Source organism: Dacryopinax primogenitus (genome assembly GCF_000292625.1).
Source record: "Dacryopinax primogenitus strain DJM-731 SS1 chromosome Unknown DACRYscaffold_25, whole genome shotgun sequence".
Lineage (NCBI taxonomy): Eukaryota > Fungi > Basidiomycota > Dacrymycetes > Dacrymycetales > Dacrymycetaceae > Dacryopinax > Dacryopinax primogenitus.
Genome location: NW_024467222.1, coordinates 216,705 through 243,239, shown reverse-complemented (window position 1 = coordinate 243,239; position 26,535 = coordinate 216,705). Strand labels below are relative to the sequence as shown.

At 52.7% G+C, this 26,535-nt stretch overlaps 10 protein-coding genes across 10 annotated transcripts; 6 read left to right on the top strand and 4 right to left on the bottom strand.

The window, feature by feature from the left end:
• Positions 1–1,597: 1,597 nt before the first annotated feature.
• On the bottom strand, positions 1,598–4,456 carry DACRYDRAFT_25366 (uncharacterized protein). Its single transcript, XM_040774133.1, has 7 exons — positions 3,496–4,456; positions 3,332–3,445; positions 3,133–3,283; positions 2,833–3,082; positions 1,941–2,782; positions 1,821–1,891; positions 1,598–1,760 (listed from the first exon to the last, which is right to left on the bottom strand). Exons 1-5 carry the CDS (start codon positions 3,774–3,776, stop codon positions 2,301–2,303), a joined length of 1,278 nt encoding a protein of 425 aa, XP_040623827.1. The 5' UTR covers positions 3,777–4,456; the 3' UTR covers positions 1,598–1,760; positions 1,821–1,891; positions 1,941–2,300.
• Positions 4,457–5,355: 899 nt separating this feature from the next.
• Positions 5,356–6,760, bottom strand: DACRYDRAFT_102647 (uncharacterized protein; the record flags this gene model as incomplete). The annotated part of the gene is made up of 3 exons (XM_040767651.1): positions 5,961–6,760; positions 5,777–5,928; positions 5,356–5,748 (listed from the first exon to the last, which is right to left on the bottom strand). Exons 1-3 carry the CDS (start codon positions 6,490–6,492, stop codon positions 5,356–5,358), a joined length of 1,077 nt encoding a protein of 358 aa, XP_040623826.1. The 5' UTR covers positions 6,493–6,760.
• Positions 6,761–7,148: 388 nt separating this feature from the next.
• Positions 7,149–8,054, top strand: DACRYDRAFT_25365 (uncharacterized protein). Its single transcript, XM_040774132.1, has one exon. It carries the CDS (start codon positions 7,472–7,474, stop codon positions 8,027–8,029), a length of 558 nt encoding a protein of 185 aa, XP_040623825.1. The 5' UTR covers positions 7,149–7,471; the 3' UTR covers positions 8,030–8,054.
• Positions 8,055–8,690: 636 nt separating this feature from the next.
• On the top strand, positions 8,691–11,258 carry DACRYDRAFT_97368 (glycoside hydrolase; the record flags this gene model as incomplete). The annotated part of the gene is made up of 7 exons (XM_040777445.1): positions 8,691–9,101; positions 9,333–9,435; positions 9,502–9,886; positions 9,936–10,182; positions 10,230–10,468; positions 10,519–10,797; positions 11,241–11,258. The coding sequence occupies exons 1-7, from the start codon at positions 8,993–8,995 to the stop codon at positions 11,256–11,258; spliced, it is 1,380 nt and encodes a 459-aa protein (XP_040623824.1). The 5' UTR covers positions 8,691–8,992.
• Positions 11,259–11,471: 213 nt separating this feature from the next.
• DACRYDRAFT_119742 (uncharacterized protein) lies at positions 11,472–12,657 on the top strand (the record flags this gene model as incomplete). The annotated part of the gene is made up of 2 exons (XM_040770855.1): positions 11,472–11,793; positions 11,842–12,657. 2 exons carry the CDS (start codon positions 11,472–11,474, stop codon positions 12,516–12,518), a joined length of 999 nt encoding a protein of 332 aa, XP_040623823.1. The 3' UTR covers positions 12,519–12,657.
• Positions 12,658–14,023: 1,366 nt separating this feature from the next.
• On the top strand, positions 14,024–15,637 carry DACRYDRAFT_119741 (uncharacterized protein; the record flags this gene model as incomplete). Its single annotated transcript, XM_040770854.1, has 1 exon — positions 14,024–15,637. One exon carries the CDS (start codon positions 14,024–14,026, stop codon positions 15,494–15,496), a length of 1,473 nt encoding a protein of 490 aa, XP_040623822.1. The 3' UTR covers positions 15,497–15,637.
• A 34-nt stretch (positions 15,638–15,671) lies between these two features.
• Positions 15,672–17,144, bottom strand: DACRYDRAFT_59703 (tartrate-resistant acid phosphatase type 5 precursor; the record flags this gene model as incomplete). Its single annotated transcript, XM_040775580.1, has 7 exons — positions 15,672–15,826; positions 15,878–15,928; positions 15,980–16,286; positions 16,338–16,442; positions 16,498–16,713; positions 16,763–16,818; positions 16,868–17,144. 7 exons carry the CDS (start codon positions 17,142–17,144, stop codon positions 15,672–15,674), a joined length of 1,167 nt encoding a protein of 388 aa, XP_040623821.1.
• A 1,898-nt stretch (positions 17,145–19,042) lies between these two features.
• Positions 19,043–20,723, bottom strand: DACRYDRAFT_72666 (terpenoid synthase). Its single transcript, XM_040775976.1, has 8 exons — positions 20,523–20,723; positions 20,313–20,467; positions 20,215–20,261; positions 19,790–20,170; positions 19,676–19,736; positions 19,544–19,622; positions 19,388–19,490; positions 19,043–19,297 (listed from the first exon to the last, which is right to left on the bottom strand). Exons 1-8 carry the CDS (start codon positions 20,571–20,573, stop codon positions 19,107–19,109), a joined length of 1,068 nt encoding a protein of 355 aa, XP_040623820.1. The 5' UTR covers positions 20,574–20,723; the 3' UTR covers positions 19,043–19,106.
• A 1,807-nt stretch (positions 20,724–22,530) lies between these two features.
• On the top strand, positions 22,531–23,998 carry DACRYDRAFT_112260 (uncharacterized protein; the record flags this gene model as incomplete). The annotated part of the gene is made up of 4 exons (XM_040769385.1): positions 22,531–22,596; positions 22,664–22,685; positions 22,732–22,946; positions 23,027–23,998. 4 exons carry the CDS (start codon positions 22,531–22,533, stop codon positions 23,996–23,998), a joined length of 1,275 nt encoding a protein of 424 aa, XP_040623819.1.
• A 1,276-nt stretch (positions 23,999–25,274) lies between these two features.
• On the top strand, positions 25,275–26,369 carry DACRYDRAFT_119738 (uncharacterized protein; the record flags this gene model as incomplete). The annotated part of the gene is made up of 5 exons (XM_040770853.1): positions 25,275–25,341; positions 25,406–25,448; positions 25,513–25,730; positions 25,777–25,830; positions 25,881–26,369. Coding segments are annotated over 5 exons (871 nt in total), but the record flags the coding sequence as incomplete, so codon positions are not given.
• Between the last annotated feature and the right edge of the window lie 166 nt (positions 26,370–26,535).

The following is a 26,535-nucleotide window of genomic DNA, read 5'->3' as shown; positions in this document are numbered from 1 at the left end:
ACATCTGTGATTCGAATGTGCGGCTGCAGTTAACCAGTGCGTTTGTATCTTCTCCTCCAGCGTACTGTATTGTTATTGACCTTTGTCTTCCAGGAACCCTCCATGACCTTTCTCAACACACACTGCCCATCGCCTCATCCTCGATTCGCAAGATATGACTATCAACCAATGTGTTTCCTCTTTTCCTTCCTTGGTTTCTTCTCCCCTTATGCCCACTTATCTATAACGTCTTGGAGAAAATCCGTCCCCTACGTTATATGCAACGCCGTCACTGTTTGGACACAACTCTGACACCAACCCACAGGAGTACACTACCTCTACCTTCCTTCCTTCGACAAGTGTACGTACCTCCCTCTCACCTTCGTACCCTTCATGATCACCCCCTCCCCCAGGATATATCGAGGACGGCCCACACTATGGGCTTCTACGTCCCGCCCTTCCATTCCCATCCCCCCCGCAAGCCCACCTCCGCTACGACCTGCTAAGCGAGTGGCGTATTCAACAACTCCTGTAATTCCTCCCTCTAACATTCACTGTTGATAGTCGGTCGCCCCAAATCCTGCTTCCAATAACTCCTCCACACCCAACCACCTCTGCTACAATGTTGCATCTCATCCTGCATCGACTTCCCGCACTCGTTGTCTTTGGAACCTGCTCGTCTGTCTTGCCAATGACTCCCTTGTGAGTGAATTACACCTGTATGCCTCATCACAACTGACGATGATTCCCCTACAGTTCTCCGCCCCGTCAACGTCCTCCACCATAACACCTGTCACACGACATCATCGATTTACATGCCACAACGGCCAATTGGTGGGATCTCGGCCTCGTTATTTCCCGCTGTGATCTCTGATGAACCTGGCTGAGATCTCTTCGTCTTCGTCAGTCTCACTTCCGACACGACCTCCCCGATTCGAGGTCAAAGCCTGCGTTCCTCCGTTCCCCTTCCGCCTCGGCACGTTTACCAATCACCCTCACTTCCTCTAGAATGGTTCAGAGACATTACACCCTTTCCATACGTATGCAGCATCTTCACCGCTCGTCAGCATCACTCTGACACCAATCCACAGGGGTATACAACTCTCACCTTCTGTCAACAAGAGTACGTATCTCCTCGTCTCCACTGCACCCTTTTCATCACTCTTGCATAGGATATCTTGGGAACGGTTCACAGCATGGACGACGATCTCCCTCCCCTTCACATTCCACCCCGCAAGATCGCGACCTTCCCGGCCTCCACAATGGCTCGTCAAACAAACGGTGCATTCGACAACTGTTCTGAACCTCCCATCTCTAGTCACGATCAGTCTTGCCCCCCCTAATAACCGCCCCCCCAAAAGAACACCACTGTCGCTGTCCTCATCTCTATCTCAGGGTGCGCAACAACTCCTCGTCTCTAATTACGACTGGCCTCGCGACCCCCTACTCTTGCTAGTACCGACAACCTTCCACCACGAGGCTGGGCATTATCCTTCCTCGACCTTCCGGCCTTGCTGACCTTTGCTCGACCCCAAATATATGGGCAAGGCGAGTGATTCGCTACGGTCCTTTGTATCGCTAACGTCTTGCACCATGACACGTACACGTCATCATTGGTAGAATGCAATCCTAGGCAACTGATGTGTCGGTTTGCTTCCCTACTGGTATACTGTCTACTCTACATCAACGTTTTGTATGGCTGGGAGACGCTTCCTTCGTATAGAAAGCCTGGGAGTCTTTGTCGACGACACCTCTGACAACAGTGCTTTTAAGGCGATCTGGTGCGTTCCTTCTTCGTTCTTTCCCCCTTTCCTTTCAATAATCAACCTATCCTCCCCTAGAACGCATCGGGGATATTCGTGTACAGCCTTTCCCCAAGAATCCAACACTCCAATGTTTTTCATCCACCACGGTTCGCTCACTATCAGGCTTCTCACCCTCCTTCGCTGATGATGATTGAGCTTCTGTCGGTCAGCATAACACTGTGGACAACCCTACCTGCCCAACACTGGAGCTCGTATCGTTCCTACAAGCTGGTTTAGCCTCATTGTCTTGCTCATCATTCCTTGGTGACTGGCATGTCGCCCCGGTCAGCTCAGTGCGCCTGTAGTCACAGCTCGCATGCGAGTTTGCTGTGCTGCTTGTCACGCTGAGTGATCTCAAGCATACTGATTTACTCAGGGGTGATAATGGATGATTCAACCCGTTCTCGATCTATCCCCGGTATGATACATCACATGCGACTACGTCGAACAACAGTATACAAGTGCGTCCTCGCTCAACCCTCCCCCCCCAAAAAAAGAGCGATAATTGGGGATGCATCAAGGGCCGACGTCGCCTTCCGGTTCCGGACTCGGCAGATGGCTGCTCGACATCGTCCTGGACATGCCTGGCATCGGGCTGCCAGGAGGAGGGGTAGTGTATCGTAGTGGACTACTAGGCGGCAGCGGGCTATGGGCCACGTCCATGCTGATCGCACTAATCATGCTGACATCGGCACTCTCGGGAAGAGGAATATCGGCCGGCTGAAGAGGCATCGGTGTGGTGGGCATAGATGGTCCGCCGTTCAGGATTATCTTGTTCGGCTCCTCGCTCAGACGCACAACGAGAGCATCCCAGAGCTGCTTGATCTCCGGATGCGAGCGCAGCCGGTTCTCGAGCACGGTCATGATCATGTGGGTTTCGAGATTGGCGAGCATGGCCGGATCGTATTTCCCGTGTCTATGCTCCGTCTCATTACCCGCCTCAAGAATTGACCAACCGATTTGTAGCTGATTGAGATCAGTGTGGATCATCTCGATCACTGTACGGTACGTCAGTGACAAATTCACAGGAGCAGGTGGGAGAACGTGCCATCGGTATCCATCGTACTGATCAGGCGCAGAGCATCCTGCTGAAGCGCGTTTTGATCTATGTCCCTTGGTTTCCAAATAGGAGCGAGGTGCCCCAGCCCGGCTGAGATGCTCATGCTGACTTGGTGTAGCCAATCGACATACTGGAAAGGGAGAACGTTTGAGAAGATAAATCTGAAGGCACGTGGTGTAGGATGTAGGACGATGAAAAATTCAACCACGGCGCAGAATACGAGGATGAACGTCCTCCACTGATTCTACGATGAACAAAGACAGGACAACGGCGGGAAACGGTACACACGATTAACATCACATCCTTACCACCGCTGTTGATCTTCATCACTCCCATCAGCAGACTACCCACAATATAGAATCCAACACTCCGCTTCAGGCCGATAACAAGCGTCTCAAACCGATCCTCTGTCGCCCAAGAAATCATATCATCGCCGAATCTGATTTCTCATTTAGGTATCATGAAAAGATGGATGCAGGCGACGTACTTCTCGTACGCGAACCGCTTCGCCGGCACTTGCAGAGCTTCATACCCCGCTCGTACACGTACAAAGAGCTCCTCGCCGTCCTTTCCAGCGCGATCGGGATGAAATTTTACAGCGCTATGTTGGATAAGCGTGGATCTTTGACTGGTTATCGTGCAAATACTCACAATCTCCGAAACGCCTTGTTCAACCCTTCTCTTTCGATATCCACATCCGCTCCGCACAGCTGAAACCAGTTCTTCGGCACATTGTTAGCTGCTTGGATGAACGTGTACCCCAGGAAGCCGATCATAATGAGGGTATACACGAGCTGATACTGGCGGGCTGCGACGCGCGATCGAGCAGGTGGGGGGCCGAGGACGTAGTGGAGGGTGCGGAGAATGAGACCGGTGAGGAGAGATGGGACAACCTGCCATAGGACGAGGTGGAGCACATAGGTCGGGAGCATGGTGGTGCGCTACTCGGTAGCAGGAACTACATAGACAACACGGTTAATGCAAACGTTCAAGCAGACATAATTGAAGAGAAAGCAAGCCTCAGCGCGTCAGACGACGCGAAAAAGTTGATCTCTTGTCACCCCCTTTTCCACCCCTTTCCTAAGGCAGCTTCTCGCACAAGCTCCATAGAGCTGCGCGTTATCCGCAGACAACCACACCCTTCCTCATGACACTACAGAGGAAGCGCATATAGCCTGCTTACATTGCTTTCCCATCTGCCCATATCTGCCATTCGCCCATCCGTAGGCAGGCGAAAGCAGGTATGGTAAACCACTCCAGACCACCCCTCTCCCGTGGTGATGCCATCCGATGATGTGCAGGAGAAGGGCTTGGATGTTGATGGGCGAGGCTCGTTTCTCTCCCGCGGGAGAAACCTGAAAGCCTTCGTGCTCTTTATCCGCTCGACCTTTACTCCCCCATCCTCAACCTCTGGACGGGGGTGTCTAACACCGAGCGCTCGTCCTTTCCACTTGTCCAATCCCTGCTTCGCGAGGAGCGGGAGTGAGCTCATAGAAATGACGGAAACTGTGCGTCCCGCCTTACGCCTCCGTCCTTTGAAGCTTGCAGGAGGAGGCGAGGAATGGACGCGCGACCTTTGGGATTGGTGGTGGATGAACAGGGATGGTCGACCCTTTTACTAGTGTGTACATCATCGGAGAGAAAAGAGACGCGACTTGCATTTGATTTGAAGTATCCGGTGGACGCCAAAGTGAGCCGGCATGAAAGAGTGAGCCGACTGCGACAGAATATGGGGAGGAAAACAGGAGTCCGTGGTAGAGTGGATGGTGGTTGATGAGAAGAACTGTGGTACGGGCCGACCCTTCAGCCCCATCAGCACTGGCCCGAGTCTCTCCTCCGTTTAGCATTACAATGGATGTTCGCATTTCACTTCTCTTTATAATCAGGCCAGCAAACAGTACAGTGCTATCACATTTCAGGGTAGCGAAGTGCATATTTAGATTTACAGTATAGATATCAACAGCTGCCAGTACATTTGGCCGTCCATCACAGCGGCAGTGTGTCTGGATCTTAGGAAGGAGATAATCGTCATGTATATCCCATCCAACTCAACCACATACGCCATCAGCGGGTGTATGGGTGTATTATGGAAATAATGAAACCGTCTCGGTGCTAGATCTTGGATGAAGTTCGACGGGTAGTTCGGGTGTCGTGGAAAGGCCGAGCAACGTGGAACAGAGACGGAAGTCCTCATTGCTGATTACGTAGGATAGGGCATCATTGATGCGAATTTGGTTCGCACCGATAACAGGTGATCTGAGTTCAAGCAAAGAAAAAGATCCACTACGATGATTCTAGTTATTGGGGGCAGCGACCTCTTTTCCTTTGATTGGGAAGACGGCTCATATTCATTCCCTCAGTGAAGACGGACAGCAATGCAACTATCAAGAGAAGAAATAGGACGTGAAGGCACTCACCACTCAGCTCCCCTTTTCCAGATGAGCAACGTATTTTGCCAGAAAGCAAGTCATGAGGTGCAGATGGAAAAGATTGAGTTATATCAATTGCCTCTCAGAGCCCCGCGATGAATTCCGCCGGAGTCACCCAACAGCCTTGTCCTCCTTCAATGCGCTCCATCCACTGCTGTCTCGATTTCTCTGCCTCGATTTGCTTGTTATGGCCAGAGTGCTTCGGAAGAAGGGCGAAGTTAGGTAGCTCGTCGGCAACGTCTTCCAATTCCATAACCATGTTCAGGTAGCTTCGAGGAACAAATCCAGGTGATCTAACCCGCCCGCGCGAGCTGCCTTTGTTTCGCCTTGATGTGAAGTTCGTCGGTCCTGGTTCGACTAAACAAAAGCGCTCCACGCCATGCGGAAAGAGATCCATCTCATTATTCCTAATGGCCTCTTCCTCCATGGATGTCGGGGGCCGAAGGCCCATGGCCACGAGCAAGCGTTTGATGGTCTGAAAGTGATCTCAAACCTTGAGGAACCTTGAAATTCGGAGATGGGTGAGTTCTGGATGGTTTAGAGCTAGACGCTGTTCCAGACCGGAAATGAGACATTCGTCGGCCAGATGAAGGCGCTGGAGTGAGGGCGCAAAAGACGAGAGGGGGAAAGGATGTGAGCCTCGAAGGGTTAATTCCTTGAGGACCGGAAAGTGTAGGGCGGACACACTGAGGGGGGTCGACTCAAACGCATCGTCTTGATCGCTGAAGACAACGAGAGACAAGGTAATAAGGTCCGGCGCCAGGAGACGAAGCAGCCACATGATGTACTGACTAGCAGTACGACTCGGCGGCTCAATGCACTCGATGGAGCCGAGGTGGATGACAATTTTGCTCCCGATGGAGAAGTCCAGCGATCCCATGGTAGTGCGGAGGAAGGTCTCGTCTTCCTCGCTCAATTCTTCTCGTTCCAACAGGGACAACATTCTCTTTTCGCGCCGTCTGTAGCTAAGAGGTCGTCTGAGATCCGAGACGAACAGATGGGCTACCTTGAGCCTATCTTTGGGCACATCCTGGAGCGTCTCTAGAAGGGTTTGCACCTGCCGTTCGCCCGCCACGGCCAGCGAGAACCAGCGAAATTCTTCTACAACCTCACGAACGGCGTGGGATACCAGGCTTAGAGCGCAGGCTGTCGTCCCATCGTCGGTGCAGGCCATGGCGTATATTCTGCGATGGAGCTCGACTGGAAGTTGTGGTACCATGATGGTTGTTCACGACAAGAGGGATGGCGTCCAGCAGAGCACACTTGAAACGAGTATAAACGAGGGAAACGCGGCCAGATATGCACCAGGGCCTCTTTGATCAGCAAATCCACTAGATTGGAACACTTACAGCCAATCACACTTCATGGATAGCAGGCGGCACCGACGAGAATTGCTTCACCTGCTTCCTTTGAATCGATGGAGCACAAAACGGGATAAGAATCCAGAATCCACGGAGTACTTGCCCATACATCTAGATACATAAAATACGCCAGTGGGATGAATTCACATATTCGCAACATTTTCAAGCACGTACTCGATGGAGTCCCGAGAGCAAAAGCGCAATCGATGGTGCCTGTCACTACGGGAACCGCGGAGGATGAGCGGAGCTCCGAGAAAGAAACACCGGATAAGAACCCAAATTTTGGAGATGGCGTTGAAGACGCAGTGCGCCCGACCGAGAACATACCAGTGGAAAGCTGCATTCATGAGCTTGACATGATTTTAATGTCCACATCAGACGCTATTTCGTAAGAAGTCATCCATTGGCCGGAAGCAGACGGAAACAGTTTATAAAAGCCATTCCTCTCGCCGAACATGTCAGTCAGAGGCTTAGCTTTGGTCTTCTTCTGTCAACGTGCTCTCAGTTTGTTGAACAAAAGCAAATGCACAAGGACAGGTCGCAGAACGGACATGATCCATGGACGAGCCATCTTCACGTCATGATAACTCCACTCGTCCAAACCCGCTTCTGTGGCTTCTCTTGAGGGTTCATGCTTTGGCACACCTCTGGCTTCGTTTACCTAAGAAGGTAGCTGGATTATGTACGAGATGTTTGTTGTTGCTGGAGCAGCTTTGCGGCACAGGCGCAAACCTATTTCAACTCGTCATTCTTGCAACACAACACTGGGTCTTCAGCATCCTATCCCTCGCCTCGTCTGTTTCATAGCGCAACTGCATCTCGACTGCCTCTGCCACTATGAACAGCCAACTCTCTTTCCTCTTTGTGCTTCTTAGCCTGCTTCCCTTCATCTCAGGCCTTCCTCAGGTTGCACATCCCTCTTCCGCCACCCCGCAGCCTTTCACTCCTATCAATCCTTTCGACATTGGCCCTCACCTTGCCCCGCCGACCTTTCCGAAAACAGCTGTAACAAGCACGCACAAGACATCCGTTACTCAGACGCACACGACCACCGCTACCGCCGGACCGGCAACTTTCACGCCGCTGCAGCCCCCGCCTTTCGTTTCCGCGTCGAACAGCACTTTGAAGAGCACTGCCCACTCATCCAAATCTACGGACTCCGTCATTGCGACCCTGTTGGCACCGAGCGCGGCCGCCCGTAGGGCGCTCGACCGGCATATCGTGCCATCCAAGTCCTCGTCCACGACACGCATCCGTACGGTAGGCAACGTGCCGCTGGCCACCTCAGTGCATTCCTCGGGCAAGCCCACGCAGCCCCAGCCGTTCACCTCTGTTATCCAATCCAGCACACTGAAGGGCGTGAAGGGCACCGTTCATACGGCCCGCGCTTTTTAGAAATAGTGTTGTCATTTTCCAACGTCCCCAGGTCGCAAATTGCGATGAAACAAGTTGCCAGAAACGCGGTGGTATAGGCATTTCTCTATGCCGCAAGATTGGCGCGTAATGTATCCCTATAACTCCCGGATTTGTATTACCTTCCTATGCTCTGATGCCCTCCACACCACCATCCTCGTTGTCGCCCTAGTTCTGTTATGTATATATAACACATATCCTAGTACTGTATTTAGAAAAAATGATGATGCTATTGTTCTTCAGCGCACAACTCCATAAGGATGTCATCCCTGCACACAACTATCGGGCGCACACCCATCAACTGCAGTAGTACTGACTGGGTACTAACCGACGCGTGTGAAACCACGGTCTACGCGTCCCTAAACACAACCCGCGTGATGTCATGCAGGGAATGAAACAGGCAACGTGATTGTTATTCACGTGACAGAATAGAAAGCAAACGCGTGACCGCTCGACGCGACGCGACCCTGTCTGCGCCTCTGCTTGTATGAGCCTCGACGATGAGTTGAACTGCTTACTCTTAGTACATGGCCATGGCTACAGGCTACACCACTACTTGTGTTTGTGAGGAGACTTGATTGGGATGAACAACTACACAAGAGGAGCTTGGTGTCAAACTATCAGCTGCATGAACGCGAGGGACCGATGCTCTCAAATGTGACACAAGTCGAGGGACAGGCCACCTCATCCTCACACGACGTTCATATTATTTCATAGGCTGCATGCTCTCAAGTCACTCATGGTCTGGTGTGGCAGCGCCTCTGATTACCTAAAAGGTAAACAGACTACCCAAGCTGGGCGCTCAGGTCAGGTACCTGAACCACCAGCTGGAACCCCTTTTAGCGCCGCTGGCTGGTCCTTCTTTGCCATCCCTTCATCATCATCCTCTACTCCCTTTTCTGTACCGTTTCCCCTAATCCTGTGTGCTGGTCGCTAGCGGCCGCCATGAACAGCCGAATGTCACTCCTTATTGCGCTCCTCGGCTCTCTCCCCTTCACCCTAGGCCTGCCGCAGTCTACTGTCTCTACCACGGCACCGACCTCTGTACTCTTTCGTACGACAACTCATGAACCGACCGAATCTTCAAAGTTTACCTTTGCTTTGTCCACTTCTCTTGCAACCTCACACTCCACTTCACTGCATCCTTCTTCACCTGACTCATTCACGGCATCAACTGTATCTTCAACTGTTTCATCAAGCTCCACGACGATCTCTGCATCAACTCCATTATCTTCAAGCTCAAACGCAGCAACGTCACATGCTGATGCAGCACTCGACTGGCAAGCACTTCCAAAGCTTGTAGTCGCACACGTTATTGTCGGGAATACTCAGCCCTACAGTGTCTCCGACTGGTCTAACGACATCGCTCTGGCACAGAAAGCTGGCATGTGAGTTTCGATATACGTACATACTGCATCATCGATTGACCGTTCGACCTCGACTTTTTTTCCCAGTGACGCTTTTGCTCTAAATTACGGCTCGCCAGGATGGGAGCCTGGACAGCTCTCCAACGTCTATCAAGCTGCTCTCTCCCACTCTGGGTTCAAGCTATTCCTGTCAGCTGACATGACCTCCCTATCCGGCGGCTCGCAAGGGGACGCCCAGAACTTGGCCAACCAAGTGAAGCAATTTGTCAACCACCCTGCGCAGCTCACATATGGAGGGAAGACGTTATTGGGCACGTTCTCAGGAGAATATAGCACGTTCGGACAAGGAAGCATCGAGGCGGGTTGGAAGATGGTGCTGAATTTAATTGGCTCTCCGGTTGCGTTCTTCCCCGCATGGTTTGTGGATCCAAGCACCTTTGGGCAGTACCCAGTACTGAGCGGAGCCCTGAACGTTAGTATCATGTTTTCTAGCATATGATCAGAACTTGATACCTGCATAGTGGAACGGTGCCTGGCCGATGGGATCCACCGACCTAACGTTCGACAGCGACTCGCAATGGATCCGCGGATTGGGAGCTAAGGCATACATGGCACCGGTGTCTCCGAACTTCTTCACGCACTACGGCCCGAATACGTACAACAAGAACTGGATTTATCGGAGCGACGACAGCTTATATGCAACGAGATGGGAAACACTGATCTCAAATAGGAATTCTGTCGCCATTGCGCAGATCATCACTTGGAATGGTGCGTGTCCACATTCAACCCACACGTCAGATTGATGACCAAGCAAGATTACGGTGAATCGCATTATATCGGACCGATCAAGGGCGATGAGTCAATGGCCAATGCCTGGGTCGACGGGTATGACCATACCCCTTGGCTGACCATGACAAACTATTACGCCACGGCATTCAAGACTGGAAGGTACCCGTCGATAACCCAAGACCAAGTGTACATCTATGCACGGCCACACCCGAAGGCAGCGAATGCTCAGAACGATGGCGTTGGCAGACCGAATAATTGGCAGAATGTGCGTCTGGCTCGGTTCGTTCTGGATTCGGATTTACTTGTCTGATGTAGACGGACGACAACTTCTATGTTACCGTCTTTGCCACATCTCCCGCCCAAGTGGTCCTTTCCACGCCAAATCGGGGAAGCAAGCCCAACCCTCCCGCATCCGGCCCGAATGCGCAAACCTTCAATATTCGGGCTGGTGTTTCACATCTCAAGCTCGCACTACAACCAGGAAACTGCATGCGCGCAACGTTGATGCGCTCAAATCGTGTCGTGGTTGATGTTTACCCCACCGGGTATTTCTTCAATCCTAACCCGCCCACGTTTAACTTCAATGTATTCGTGGCGATGGGTCCATGATCGGCGTGCTCTTCACGGATGGTGTACATAGTTGATTTGGTTCCTTGACTTGGGATTTTATCATTGTATTGTAAGGTTACCCAGGTCAGTCATAGATAATGTATGATGATACATAGGCTGAACGTGTTAGAGTGTAGTTTGCTAATGTAACGGATCGATAATCCCGATGGCCTTGCTATACTGTCGCGTGTGAACGCGGGTGAGTACCTTCCGCTTTGTGGAGGTGCTTGGCGGGACCTGAACCTTGTTTGGATAAAGTCCAGGCCACGACCAAGGCTCCGAACGGAACAAAGACACAGCCTTGTGCTTTATCTCTGACTGGTCGCTTCACCAGCAGTCTCTAGATGCCGTATCACTCGGGTCTTTACTCTTGTCACTAATAATAGCAGCCGCAGGAATCAGTGATGCCGTCTTGTACCACTGGCCAGCATCGTGCTTCAACATAGATGGAAGCTGGGCCGCACTGATGGACACGGTGCAATTTTCCCGTGGAATACAAGGTCCTAACGTTGAGCATGGACGCACCCCGGTCCGCTATTGCCTACCGATGGTCCGCAGTATATTGTTGAAACCTCCCGCCCCTCCCGGGAGCTCGACAAGAGGTCGTATAAATGGGCGGGTTGACAAACCAATTGCTCGACAACTCAAGAGACGAAAACATGGAATGCCTTCCTGTCGAACTACATCGAATGATCTTCACCATTTCCTGCCTGGACGGAGGCTCTACTGGCTGCGCACTGAGTGCCGTGTCCCGATACTTCAGAGCAGCATCGGCCGACTTGCGATATCAAAGTGTCAGCCTGAGCAACTCACAGCAGATCTCTCTCTTTGAAGACTTGGTCACCTCGAGTCAGAAAGGCGAACAAAGCCTCAAGCGCTTTCGCGTGCGCCATCTGTTTGTTCGTATCGGGGCCCCGGAAAAATCACTGCGGACCCACTTGTACGAAGAAGCACGGAGGGACATGACCGCTGCCGAACGAAGTCTCCCTGCACTGCTCTGAGCTCTAGAGGGCTCACTCGAAACATTAGCGCTCATCGTTCCTGACATTTATGGGCACTTCGCATCCCGGATCCTATTCGCCAACGATGAGTCGACACCCTCCTTCTCGCGACTACAAGAGCTTACAATATGCGGGCACGTGTTCCTCCCACAAACAACCTCATTCGCCACCCACCTCACGAAGCTACACTTGGTGGAGAAGGGCTTGACAGATTGGCTCCGCACTGCTTTTGTAGAACATCAATTTCCCGAACTATCCCACCTCCGTATGTCGAGCTGTACGGACCGTCGTTACCAGGAGACGTTCCTCGGGTCCAGTGTGGCGGCCAATATCATGGCCCTTGCATACCTCATGGGTATCCTCCCGAGGCGTGAGCTGTTGATGACAAAGCTCTTCAACACACGTCCCGACGCCAATGTCGATGCCATTGAGGACACGCCGATCCCGACAGAACCGGGAACAGAAGACTGCAAGCACATTATAATGGTCGAAGCACTCGACTCCGTCATCAACGCTGTTACTGCTCGTGTGCGCGACGATCCAGAGCCGTTCAAGCACGCCAGAGGCGATCTCATGCTGCACTTCCACCACCCGTATCTACTACCGTACGAAGTGGATCCGAGCATCAAGGAGGAATGGCTGGAACGATTGCAAGGTCTACCCGGCCGTTGGCCGGTAGGGGAGCAACACATCAAAGCTTGTTGACAGGACGTTTCTTTATTACATATAGTGTGTCAATGCCTCAGAATGGCATGAAATAGATGGAAATCACGGATGTGTTCCACATGTTGAAGATGTAGAAACAATCTTTGTTATTTCTTTAGATACAGTGGTGACATAAAGCTATGTACATGGATACGGCACGGATAGGGGACTCGGTGTGCAATACTTTGTGCCGCCAGTGCATTTGCCAGTTGTGCTTGGATGGGATGAATGTTGACAAGAGGAAGGTCGCATTTCGGTTGTACTGGAGAGGGGTTGCCTCGCACCAAGTCCTGCATTTTCAGGAATTCACTCGATCATGGTGTCGGAACAACGGCATTAGTGGCAATATGCATGGTTTCGTGAATCCGCCCGACGCTTCTAAAGGGCTGCCGAGCGATCAAGTAGCGAAGCCTACTAGCGAAGAGAAGGACTCTTCGCCGTTCTAGCCTAGACCTGGAGGAATCGCTCAGAAATTCCCTCCCCTTGTTCCGTAGTTTGAAATCTGGCTGTTTCTATTACGAGGTTCATGGGATCCAAAGGCGTGGGTAAAGTGAAATGATTTGGGAATGTACCGGCCCTAAGCATCACCGGCGTGGCTGTACAGTTCCTATTTTTGCTTGAAAGAAGCCGTGTGGTCATGCGGCCACAAGAATATCACTGTACCTTGTACATCCAGGGCTCCTAGCAAGGTCAGCTAGCCAATGAATGCGGGAGACAAGCATAACCTGAGAGAACAGGGATTTTACGGAGAACACGAGAGCCTCAAGGAAGGTAATGAAGATGCATGAGGCAAGTTACATTTTTTCGCCTTTGTTCTCGCTCAGTGGATCTCTAATGTGAAACCCATTTCTTTTTATCCCTAACCTAATCAGGAATGTATGCGGAGTTTTCCCATTCCAATTACGATGGATTTTGAGCAGAACACCGGCCCCTCAAAGTGTTCTGTTTCGAGTTTATATGGGTTCTGTCCTCGGAGATGCCACCCGAAAGCAAGATCATGAGCTATTAAGGCGCATTATTGTACCCTGCAGGGTGTAGGGTGCCGACTTGCCATATGACAATTGTCGTGAGCGCCTATTATTGATGCCCGGTAGACCATCCGACAAGGGATATCGATTGAAAAGGCACCGGATGGCCGGCAGTTCCCCGCCACGGGGTAAGCATCAAGGCAGGATCCCGCGTGGCGGTGGTTATTGATGTTCCCGATGGAGGCGGTTTCCGATCCTGCGTGCTTCCTCAGTCCCTACGAATGGAGATTCTGTCCCCGAACTGCAGGGATACGAGCGAATATAGCGACCCGTTTGCAGGGCACAACTCTTCCTCTCTCTCCTTCTCCCTTCCCACCCCAAGCTTGCTGTCGTCGGCAGGCAGGCTGCACGCCCCGAATCGCTGGGACTTGAAAAATGGTGCCTCGGGAAGCCCATTGAAAACCTCCTTTGCACGGCCTATGAGCGACACGTACTGGTCTTCATCTCTCTCGGCAAACGCAACCCTCCTCCGCACAAATGTCAACCCACTACTCTCAGACTCTTCAACTCTGCGAAAACAAGCGAGAAGATGTCTGTCTTATCCCCGGTCTGCCTAACGAGATTTGGCGTCTTATCGTCATCGCCGTTTATGACACCCTCCCCGAAGATTACCGCGAGCACGCTGTCTCCACGCTTCGCTCCGTTTCTCGTGGATGGAGACAGGGAGTAGAGGGCATGAGCGTGCTGTGGACGCTTGTCACATTTGGTCGAGCACTCTCATATCCTGTGGCAGGTCTCCGGCTCAGACTCACACACACACTGGTCACACTTCCTGACTACGCTGCTACGGCCGCAGAACGACCGAGGCTGGTCGTGGCGAATGATAGAAGGGAAGAAACCGAGAATCTGGATGGTCCTGGGTTACCAATTCGCCCGAGTGGGCCCGGGGGAGACCCGGAATGCGACATCCGAAGTACCTGGGACGACTTTACAACCCGACAGAAATGTGCCCTCCGCCGGTTTAATCAGTCACTCAGCCGCTCCAGCGCACGTGAAATGAGTGTGAGGATAAAATTACACAAGTGTGACGGTATCCCTTTGTGGTACCTGACTCGTCAATTATTTCCTCATGCTGCCCGCATCTCCGAGCTCGACGTCGATATCCATCCACACCGCTGGGCAGTTGACCCCGGAGAGATTGGGATGTTCTTTGCTGCACGAAGTGACAGGTTACGAAATGCCGCAGATCAAGTCGTGCCCGAAGATGAAGAGCTGTTTCACTGCACTGAGCGGATGTTCGACTTCACTTGCTTGACGAGTCTGAGCCTGTACAATGTATGTTTTCGAACGAAATGCGAACATCACCTACTCCTGCAACGCTGTCTCGCCCTGCGTACTCTCACCGTCGATCGCAATGAAGACTGGCCACCTCTTCCCTCAACACAGGAGAAAAAGTCAAGACCTACGGCTCTCATCCTCCCGCAGCTGGAACATTTAAATATGGAACTGTCATTCTTGATGCACCTATTGGAGGACGGGATCGAAACGCCAGTGTTAACTCAGCTTTGTCTGTCCAATCCCCTCAATATTGACACCGACAACTTCCAGGGGAAACCCCCGACATACGCCTGGATGGCTGCTGTAGAAAAGCTAGGCTTGCGAGGGGTCTTCTCTGACGATGTGATCGGGCAGTACTTGGTTCACACGCCCGTCCTGAAGATGCTCGCGTTGCAGAGCTGCGGCACTCCCACGCTCTGCACCGATATTCTCACACGAAGGGCAACCTATTCGGGCATCGGCAGGAGCGTCATCGCACCCCGGCTCGAAAACATCAAGCTCTGTCATAGCTTGGTCGACGACCAATCAGTGTTACATACTCTCAACCATCGCCCTGTGAAACAAGACGAATGGCCGAAACCACTCATGTTCGACATCAGCAATTGCCGTAAGACCACGCCTTTGCTGGGTATGGAGATATTCCATCGACGACGAGGGGTCTGGATGCCGTAAGCACTAGCGGTGCACTGATTGTGACCTGATCAACAATTATCCCCATCGTGGGAACACCAGATATGGATATGAATGTTCTCTCAAGCAAGATTCGGATTACCAATTATAGTAGAAGACTAATGTGTTGTGCCTTTGTACCCTTCAACCCCAATCTTAAGTCGTCTAGATAGCACTTCTAAATAGACTTTTGGGTGATCTGGAACTTGTAGGATGGCATGAGATCGTGCGCGACCGGGTAGAGGTCACCGTTGATGAACAGCATATCGCGGACGTAGTATTCAACATTGACCGAGGTGGAGCTGATGTCCATGGTGACCAGGCCATTGGCACCTGTCATGAAGCGATTAATGAAATAATAGACTGGGGAACACCGAGACGCACCAGTGTTGTTGTTCGCGGCCAGGAACTTGGTGAAGGGACCAAGAGGAATACCTGCACAGAACATTAAACATGTCTTCAGGTGCAAAAAATTGACGAGAGTACCGTTGTTGCAGTCGCCACCCTGAGGATACCCAGCCGCACCGCTGAGGATGAAGTTGGTGTTGTTGTTATAGTAGTGACCAAGACAGTGGTCGTGTCCGTTCAGGACGATGCCCTTGTGAGCCTCGACGATTTGGATGAGGGGTGCGAGATCGGTCTGGTTGGTTGCGGAAGACATGTACGGGTGGTGCAGCTGCAAGAACTTCCAGTCCGCCTTCGAGTTCGAGAACGTCTGGTTCAAGAAGTCAACCTGGACAGATGTGTTCTTGTGGCAGCCGATCGTGTACTCGTTATAGTAGACGGAGGTGTTCTATTCGGATCTCTGATAAGGCTTGCTTCAGGGTTGTAAGAAAATCCTCACCTTCTGGTAGGAAGAAAGGAAGCAGTCCGAGTCGACGACGACGAAAGTCGCTGTCCAGTTAGAGCCAACGAGGTGATAAGTCCAGTAGGGAAGACCGGAAGTACCCTTATCCCCCCACATCAGCCAACTACGCCTGTGGATATGATGAATAGGAACATACAAAGTTCCACCTATCGTCGTAGTAGGGCAGGATCTTGGTCTCAAAGTCTACACCAGCCTGGCCCTTGACGACATCGTGGTTGCCGAGACACTGGTACCAGGGCATGTCGCGGAAGACGCCTTGGGCATACATGTTCACCCACGCCTCTTCGAAGCGCAGGATGCCTCCGGTGGTGAAATCAACACCGCTGTCATAGAAGTTATCGCCGACCGAGATCTACGCTTCAACTTAGAGAGATCAGAGTAGCTGTGTACAAGCCACTCACGATAGCACTGCAGTTCTTCATGGTGCAGACTTGGCCGATGTAGTTGGCAGTATCGGCTGTATGCATTATGAGCGTCTCGGAAAAGGTGCTAAATACAGCACTCACTCTGGAGAGCGGTAGCGTTGTTGATGTACGCCTTGTCGCCGGGGTCACAGTCGTTGACGAGCTCATTCGGGACGGTGATGCCCGCAGCCTTGAGGTCGGCCATCACCTCGAGACAGAAGTGATCCGGAGCGGGGATCCAACCGGTCCAGCCATAGTCACCAAAGACAGCGACAGTGAGTACCTCGGCGCCTTGAGGAGCAACAAGCGACTTGGGGGCAGCAGAGACAGAAATTGCGAGCAGAAGGCTCGAAGCTGCAGCGGAAGCGAGGACGAACATCTCGAGCTGTTTGTCGCGAGTACCAATGCAATGAACAGCGTTGAAAAATAACGATTCCTTTCCCAACTTATAAGAGTATCTAGGTGCTTTCCGTTTGTGTTTTAGGCTTCATCGTTCCTTCCATAACGTAGCGCACGTTCGTGAACACACTGACGAGATCGAAGGAGTATAAATCGTCGACGTGGTCGTCCGAGCGCAACTCCACCTCCTGCTGCTGATGTTCAAGTGCGAAGTACTGACGAGCACCAGAGATGCACATGGTGTCCAGGATGCATGGGAGGATTTTGACAGGGCTGTTCCTCGAACTGAGGCACTCTGAAGGGTCCAAAGAGAGCCAACTTCCGCCTATCGGAATGTTCCGATTAAGGAACGCGTGCATTACCAGGAGCTAATTGGATGGTCAGTGAAGGGCCGGCGGGCGCTTGACAGACGTACGTGTGGTCCAGCTTGCTATTTTTGGCATTGTTCGGAACCTGAGGTCGTTGTAGTCCACATTCCGTCATCGTCTGCGGGGAGAGACACCAGCTTGGCAGGCTGAGCCGTGTGTTCAGTCCTCACCACCACGTGTTCTTCATCTTATTTCTTCATCTTGCATGTGGTAATGATTCGAGCCGCAGAAGATGTTGGTCAGTAAGGAAATAAGGATGCGGTAAAGAGGAATTGCATGTGGTCGTTAGGTGCAGAAATAGATGACGCGCCAAAGGCCCTTTGTTGACTCTTCACACTTGCGCGGAATATTCCGAACCTTTTTCCGTTCGACTTGATGTTGTTTATCCCTGCGTGGAACCGGACAACATGGGTGCCAATTTGGCCGTTCATGTTGCCTGTTCACGTGTGACATAGAACGGCGATCGTTGGACGTTGTGTGACATTGGATTGAGAAGGAGGACATGGATCGCCCCAACGTCCTTGATGCCGGTTCGGAGTTGCGGCGAATGAGCAACCCGCAGCCCGGGCCGATCGCCGACGTGTTCCGGGTGTTGGGAGAACACAAATCTGGTACTTATTGGTCATGTTGACGAGGCTTTGGACACATGCAACTTGTCTCGACTGGGGAGCTACGAGACTGGACCAACGATCATTCCAGCCCGCTGCGTTCCCAGGATCAGAAGATTCTATCAGCATGAGGTATGAACCATACCATATCTCACCGATCATGTACAAACTACTCAAGGAATACAGAATGATCCAGCTTGAGAGGTAAACACTACGAAAGGGAAGACGACGTCCCTGCTGTCGGTCCTTCATCCGACAAGCCGATGACCGATGATCTCCTCCAACGAGAAGAGCAGTGGGAAAGCGTTTCATGCTCCGTCCCGAGTAGAGTCGAGTCGAACTCCATCAAGAATTGGAGTATTCCAGCTTGGAAGGGCCAATCCGAACGTCCATCCCATCTGAACACGCTGTGGATTCCGAACACCCATTCGCTTCCCTCTGATATCTGGGACTTCCGGAGTCCCGGGCAACCGGAGAGCAGAAGAACACCTACAAGCACATGATACCAGCCCTACCCGGTGTCCAACTTACCCTCCCATCGAGCCACGCCTCCGGAACCGCTCTTCCCTCTCTGGTCTGGAGGTTGCCCACGTACAGTATCCTTGGACTGATCGAGCCCTATCTCGGGGGCGGACTTCCTCAGTGGCAACACGGGCTGATTGTTCCTTGGCTGGGAAGGGGAGTGTTGTCTTGCGACTGCGAATCTTGTCGGACAAGAGGTCTAGATCTTGCAGAGGATCGGCCGATTCTGCCCTCAACCCATTAACCCACTATTCCTTCCTCCTGCTTCCAATTCCCTCCCCCCCCCCCGGGCTCCTCTGACGTAAGACCAGTCTACTTGCTCGAATCTAATTCTGGATCCCAGCAGCCAATCATCTCAGTCAAATAATACATTTATCTCAGTTGAACTAATTCTTACACACAAACCCAATAAAAAAAGACACACGCCCGGTCTGCAGGGGCAAACTAAACCTTCAACATATCCAAAATCCCCTCCAGCTCCTTATTGCCCCCTAGGCGTTCGATCTCCCTCCTCGCCTGGGCATCAAGGCTCCGCAGGACCTCGACAGCGTACTCGAACGAATGCGTGTGGTCGCGCATGTATTCTATCGCGTACTTCTTTGTTGAGGGCGTGGTGGGCCGTTTTTGAAGCACGTCTGGAAAGAGGGGGGTTAGCGCTTGTGTGGGGGTTGGGATGTGCCCGGAGCAGGGAGCGGGGGAGGAGGAGGAGGAGGAACAAGACGTACTCAAAATGACGCGGTTGGTCGTATCCGCCCTCACAGAGTGGACGACGATGAAGGAGAACTTCCCCTCCGTCAAGTCCTCTGCAAACCCTTTGTTGCTCGAGTACTGTCGCAATGTTAGCATGGCTATATTCCCTTCGGTATGAGAACAGGACGTACCTCCTTCAACTCCAGGTTGGCGTAGTCGTCCCTAATCTGGAAGAGCACCGAGATAAGGTTCACAAGGGGTACGTAATCCCTGTGCGCAAGCATCAGTTGCACTGCGAACGAAAGTGGAAATAAGACGCATACACGTTACTCTCGCTGCACGCCATCATGAGCTTCACCGCCAGCCTGAACAACCCTCCGGTCTCTGCATACACGTCAGTACAACCCAAACACGGGCACAGGGGAAGGGAGACGCACTATTCAGCACCATATTGACGTATTCCTCCTCCGTAGGGCAGATCAGACTGTCCCTCCAGAACAAGTCCAACCCTTGTCCACGATGCAGGTTGATAAGTTCCTCCGTGACGAGTTCGTCCAATCCCAGGGATCTCGTCTGAGGCTGAGGCTGCGACTGCGGCTCCTGTACCGCATGTAGCTGGGTTTGAGCGAGCTGTCCCTGCTTCTGTTCCTCCTCGCCCTCGGAGTCGGAGACATCCTGCGCTTGGACCTCGGGAAGGACGTCCTTGTGCGCGGACGCGGCATGCCCCTGACGCAGAGCGAACAATTCCTGGTAAGCGAGGAAATAGATATAGTTGGCGGTATTGATCGTCTGTGGTATGCCGTATATCTTGTGCGTCACTACTCGCGTCAGCCGACATCCACGAGATAGGGAGCGGGCGTACCAGGGAAGCCGCGGCGCAGCGCTGAGTCATCTTCCACATCGTCCATCCTGTGCATGGTCAGCCCCTATTCCGTAGAGCAGAGAAGGGAGGAGACGTACATCAAGCTAGCATTATGCAGCATGTTAACGACGCGACTGATCACGTCCAGCTTCTCGGCAGGGACGTGCAGCCACCTGTTGAAAGCAGCGATCATCGTGCGCCTGATGTCTTTCCCAGGGTGGGAAGTGGTGTACGTGAAAGGCTCCATGAGTGCCTGTAATTCGTCAGTCAATGGATGAAAATGCGCATATATTGGGAAGTGAACGCACCCGGTCCAGAGCAGCATCTTCCCACCCCGGCGCCCCACCATAGCGCGACATGAAGCTCTCCCACTTGCCGACGTCGCCCGACCCGCCATTGATTAGGGGGGAGAAGGGGTTGCTCGTCCTCGTATGGTTCGGAGAGAGCGGGGCGAGCGAGGTAGGCTTGACCGGTGTTGGCTGGAGGAGCGGGACGGAAGTGGTGACGATGGTTGGAGGAACCATGGGGGATGAGAGAGGGCTGGCGGTGGGGGTGGAGAGGCTTTCGACCGAGGGCATCTTGAGCGATGGATGATACTGATACATTTCGGGTTGGTTCAAATACTCTTTCTTGTAACCGTATATGGCAAGAATGCGCGTTTCAGCCGATCAACGTGCGCCCCACTTCTCCCGATCTGAATCCTCCCTTTCTTTCCCTTCCCTTCCGTTGTTGGTAGATCGGGTGAGAGTGAACGTATGCCTTTAAGAGAAGGAAGAGGGAGAGGGAGGGGGTATTGTCAAGTGTTAGAAGAAGCTGACAATGGAAGATTGCCAGACGCACGGTGGTGTTGATATCAATTGATGATGCTGAAAGAGGAGGGGCGAGTCACAGGGACTGAGTAGGGTGGGCGCATGTAGCTGCACAGCTATCGGAATGAAGGCAACTTCACGTGTGTTGAAACTGCACCCCAAATTTGTGCGGATGGGTCGATTACCTCACCGGTGACGAACGACGCACGAGTGAGTGAGGTATTCAACACCGATCACAACCGATGGACACAGAGGCGCAAGACACAAACACTCGATGAACAGACGAGCGACAACGTCGGGATCGTCGATTTCAGAATCGACATTGGTTCGTTGCATGTGAATTCCCCCACGAATTATGTAATCGATCGGTGCACGTGGAGTCGGGAACCTTCCCGGTCGGCGGCCCGTGTCCGATGAGAACCACTTTCTTGCCACCCAGCTTTCGTCTCTGTGTGTTAAGGATAACAAACCAACATAAGCTTACACTGTTAGGACGTGTAGCGCACACTCTAACTTCTAGTTCTACTTCCAACTACGACTTCGCAGCATGACACGCCCGATGCTCACCATCTCCGAAGCCTCTGGCCACACGTGCCCAATAGTGACATAAACCTCTGGTCTTGTCTCATGTCCGCTCCCAACCCTTCTCGTCATTATTGTCTCACCCCGATCACAATTATGTGCATTCCGAGACACCTATGAATGGAATCAGATAAACGTTTGCTTTTTACACAGAGTAGAAAGTGGTTCATCAATCATCAATCTCCGTCCCCGTTTATTAATGTGATGGTTACCATGGCGCCCTAACGCAAAATACACTGCCACCGTGTGAGTTGTCTTCTCCAGAACCCCCGATATGTATTGCGATCCGGCCCAGACAGGACGCACGTTGATGACTCTGCTCTTTACACTTATTCTTGTCGCACCTTCCGGGTATGTATAAGCCGGTGTCAACGTTCTTGCTTACCAGCATGACTCTTGTCCCGGAAATCATCACCCTGGGAGGACACATTCCCAACCCTACAACCCTGCAGGGTACTAGTGCACAGGCCTGGAACCACAGCACCGCCCTCACCTTGCACCTCCCACGCAGAACCCGAGACCCGGACAACAGCCCGGCACTGGACCGCGCTTCCGATGCTCTGCGGCTGACACTCGCTCGTTGTTTATCCGTGTCCGGCTGTCTCTCCGGCTCCGGCTCCGGTTGACTCTGCTGGCTTGTGACTCTGCTATGACCTGGTTCTGTCGATGGATCTTGATCCTAGATCTGCCTTGGGTACGAGGCATGGGCAGCGGGAATGGACAGCGGCCTCAGCTAGCTGACAGCTTGGCGTTGTTATATCCCTGCCTGCCTGTCTGCCTGCCTGTCACTGCGTGGTCCTCCCGATGCAAGCTTCCTGATAGGCTGTACATCCTACTCTCGCAACGCTGGAGTATAAACAAGCTCGACCCCCGGGAGGTTGGGTGACCCAGAACGACTGCAAGTCCACCCTGTTCAATCAAGTCGATGTCAAAGCTCCGCGTACTAGCCCTACACGGCTATGGCCAGAACACGCGTATCTTTCGTGCACAGGTCTGTCTCCCCACTCCTATGTATGTTTCGGCTCGGACTGACGCGTCTAGCTGCGCGCGTTGTGTAGGGAATGCGAAACATCGAGTTCGGTCCGTCTTTCTCCTGGAAAGATGGATAACAGCTGACGAGCACCAGTATTCCTCGACGCTCCCCATATCCTCTATTGTCCTACACCACCCACTGCGTCCCTGGTAGACGACAACGGTTTCCCCCTCCCCCCTCCTCTCTTCCCTTCTCCGGAGGACGCACCGCGTGGGTGGTGTACGTCCAACGCGGAGAAGACGCGTTATTACGGGCTTGACGCGTCCTTAGAGCCTGTAAGGGCGCTGTTGGCAAGGGAGAGAATTGACGTACGTGTCTTCTTCTGCAAGGGGGGAGGGGCCTGATAGGGAATAGGGAATCCTAGGTTTCAGCTAAGGTGCGGCCTTAGCAGCATATATCTGTGCTTACGTACGTCTCCCTTGCACGCAGGGCACAAGAGATGATTAACCCCTCGCAGCTAGCACATCCCTCCTTGCACCCGCTGTTCGCCAACCTCTCCCACCCACCGCTGAGGTTCGCACTCCTCTTCTCTGGTTTCCCACCCAGAGACCCACCGCTCTCATCCCTCTCCACACCCTCCCTCCACGTGCTGGGACGAACGGACACCCATATGCCGCACGCTGACTCGCTGGCGCTTGCGCGGCTGTGTCGAGGTGGGCGGGTGGAGATGCACGAAGGTGGTCATTGGCTGCCTACTAAGAAAACCTGGAGGGGGTTTCGGAGTGCATATATGCGTGGTTTTCTGGATCGAGGCGAGAGTATAAGCAGAGAGCTGAAGAGCCCGGTGCCTTGGGGGGCATGTGGGGAGGGGAGGGGGAGAGGAGATGGGTTGCTCTCCTGCTTTGCGCCTGTTTTACAGGTAGAGACGCAAGCAGAGTTGGACGAGCCGCCGTCCCCCTCGGTACATTCATCGTATCCTTCATCGTCGTTGGCCGTATCTTTTTCCTCAAGACTCGGGGAGCCGATCCGAGTGCCGGTGGAGCAGCCAGCCGCAGCTTGGGTTGGGACGTCTTTCCCGGTCGGGGGTGACTCTTGCGCCTCCCCCTCAGGACGCGACATGTCTCCCTTCGACAAAATAAGGGGGCCGATTCAGCAGCGAGTGGAAAAGCGAGCGCCTGACGCGGAGGGTACACCTATCGGTTCAACACTCCCGTCGTGCGCCTCATCGGCCCAACTTGCGATATCTCTCCCGATAACAACCAAGTCCACTTTCAGCTCGCACCATCATCTTGCCCCCGAATCCGGCAGTTTGCTCTCACCCGATCGGCCCTCCCATCTGACCGCAAGCATAAGTGTAACCGTAACCGCCGAAATCATGATCCCGATCGCCACTCGGCCAGGCCCGCGATGGGTGAGATGAGGGTCGAGAGCACGAGGAGATGAGATGATCGTCCGTTCATTCTAAGAACCGGCGACTGAAGCTGATGTTCGGATGGGCAATACGCTCAGGATAAGCTGGCGCTGGTGAGTTGGATCATACCATATGATTATCTGTGCTTTAAACTAAGAGCGATCGGCAGGAGCGGATCCTCGTCAGCGCCCAATACGCTCAAGATATCCTCTCACGTCTTCGATGTTTTGTTCGGGCTCGTAATGGACTCCTGATCATATGGTTATGCCTCGGCGTTTAGAGTCTTGACGCGAGCTTGATATCGGTGCAAACAACTCCAAAAACGTCCTCTTTTTGCCCAAGCTGCTGGCTTTGCTGCTGGCGTCGATATTTCTGGTTTGCCTTGATGCTCGTTTCCGGTCCTATTATCGTTTCTCGGTCGCCGAATCTCCGCCCGCTGCTCGTTCTCGTTCACTTCCACGATCCAAACCACCCTTCGAAGATCGATAACCCTCATTAGAGCCACTCGCTTTTCTTTGGGGCGGCAAGACGCTCCATTCATAAGAATCATGCGACGCAGACACGACATCATCAGGAGAACCGAATCCGGAATCCTCGCTGACAATCTCGGCGTTTCTTTTCCATTTCGTTCGCGCTCTGCCTTTCGCCATTTCGCTCTCTCGTCACTGTTCCCCTTGTTGGTCAGGGATCCTCAGACGCCCCCTGTACGCTGGTCAAGCCGGGGGCTTGTGGTGCACCGGCGCTCTTTTCCGTCCGCGTCTCCTCACACGTGCTCGCGGTCACATACTTCTTATTCAATAACTTCGACTTCTATAATCCACAATCACCATTACCCTTTATTCAACAACGTTCTTTTATTTAGACATGCCTCATCTCCCCGATTACTGCTTCCAAAGCAGCCATCGCCCGCGCCAAATATTTTCCCTCTCTTCCCTTGATATCGTGTGGAGCGCCCTTGACGAGCACAACGGCGACATTAGCAAGCGGGCATTTGCTCTCCGGGACACTGGACTGATCTTTGGGGTGTTGATCGGCCTTGCTATCTTCTCGCCGCTATGGGAGAAAGGAGATAAATACCACTGTTCGCTCTGCCTTGGTGCAGTATATCTGCAGCAAGGCCTCTATCTCCCCTAAAAGCATACCGAACAACCATCCCTTCTTTCGGCCTCTGAAGCTTGATCTCTGACGTGCAGTGTCTATTTCCCCCTTGGAAAGAGCTCCGGTCTCAGACTGGCAGTATTTCCTACTCTCATTTCCCAGAACAGCAACCTCCATAAGGTGGAAGAATGACAAAGCTTCGGGTCCTTGCGCTGCATGGGTATGGTCAAAACGCCCATATCTTCCAGATCCAAGTAAGCCGGTGCAATGTTATGCTGTCCCCAAACGGATCCAGGTGTTCACAGGTTGTCTTATCAGATCGCCGCAATTTGCAAGCAATGCAAGGACGATATAGAGTTCGGTGCGTTTTTCCGTTCCGATCCATGGCACGTGATCCATCAAACTGACTCGCCTCGTTGACATAGTATTCGTTGACGGACCGGTAGTCCTTGATCAGCCAGACCAACCCACGGGATCTCTGGTTGACGAGGACGGATATCCGCTGGAAAATCACAAGCCGGTTTTGGACAGACAATCGGCACCACGTGCGTGGTGCCTGTTCAATGAAGACAGGACGAAATATTATGGGCTGGACCAAGGCCTCTTGACCGTAAAGAGGGTATTGGAACGAGAACACTTTGACGTACGGCTACAGTTGTTTCCATGACTCATGACTGATTGTCGATTAGGGTATTATCGGGTTCAGTCAGGGCGCCGCTTTGGCGTCGTATATCTGCGCATATGTAAGGCCCGTGCATACCCGTGAGGCATCTGCTCATTATCCTCTTCGCAGTTAGAAGACCCTAGCGCGCACCCGCTTTTCAGCACCCGGCCGCATCCTCCTTTTCATTTTGCCATCTTTGCCTCGGGTTTCCCCCCTATCGATCCTCCCCTGCCGCACTCCCTACGCTTGCCAACCCTTCACATTCTCGGAAAGCATGACACCCATATCGGCCGTGAAACATCTTGGCCACTTGTAGACGCTTGCTTGTACTCGAGAGTGGAGATGCACGAGGGTGGGCACTTCGTACAGACCAAGGCGACCTGGAGGCGATTCTTCCAGGAATGGATGTGCGCCTTCAAGCCTAATTCGGCCTTGAGGCCGGAGGACGTCCCTAGTCCAGTTCCGAGATCGATCAAAGGCTACGATGGGTCCCGAGTCCTCGGCCAAACTGTAATTTCACCTGCGAATGCGGAGAAATTGGCGGTGCCATCGGGCCCTGCGCTGATCAGCACGAACAAATGGCTTGTCTGGACGCGTGGGGAGACAATCGTGATGTAATCGACTTATTTTTTCTTGGAGGGTGGAAGGTATCCAGGATTGTAAAATAGTGTATCAGTTTACAGCTTCAATACCAAGAAGTGGGAAGGAATGTCAGGGATGGGCTTAAACACGGGCGCTTATCTCCCAAAAGCGGAGGCTGACAAATCCAGTCAGAATTTTATTC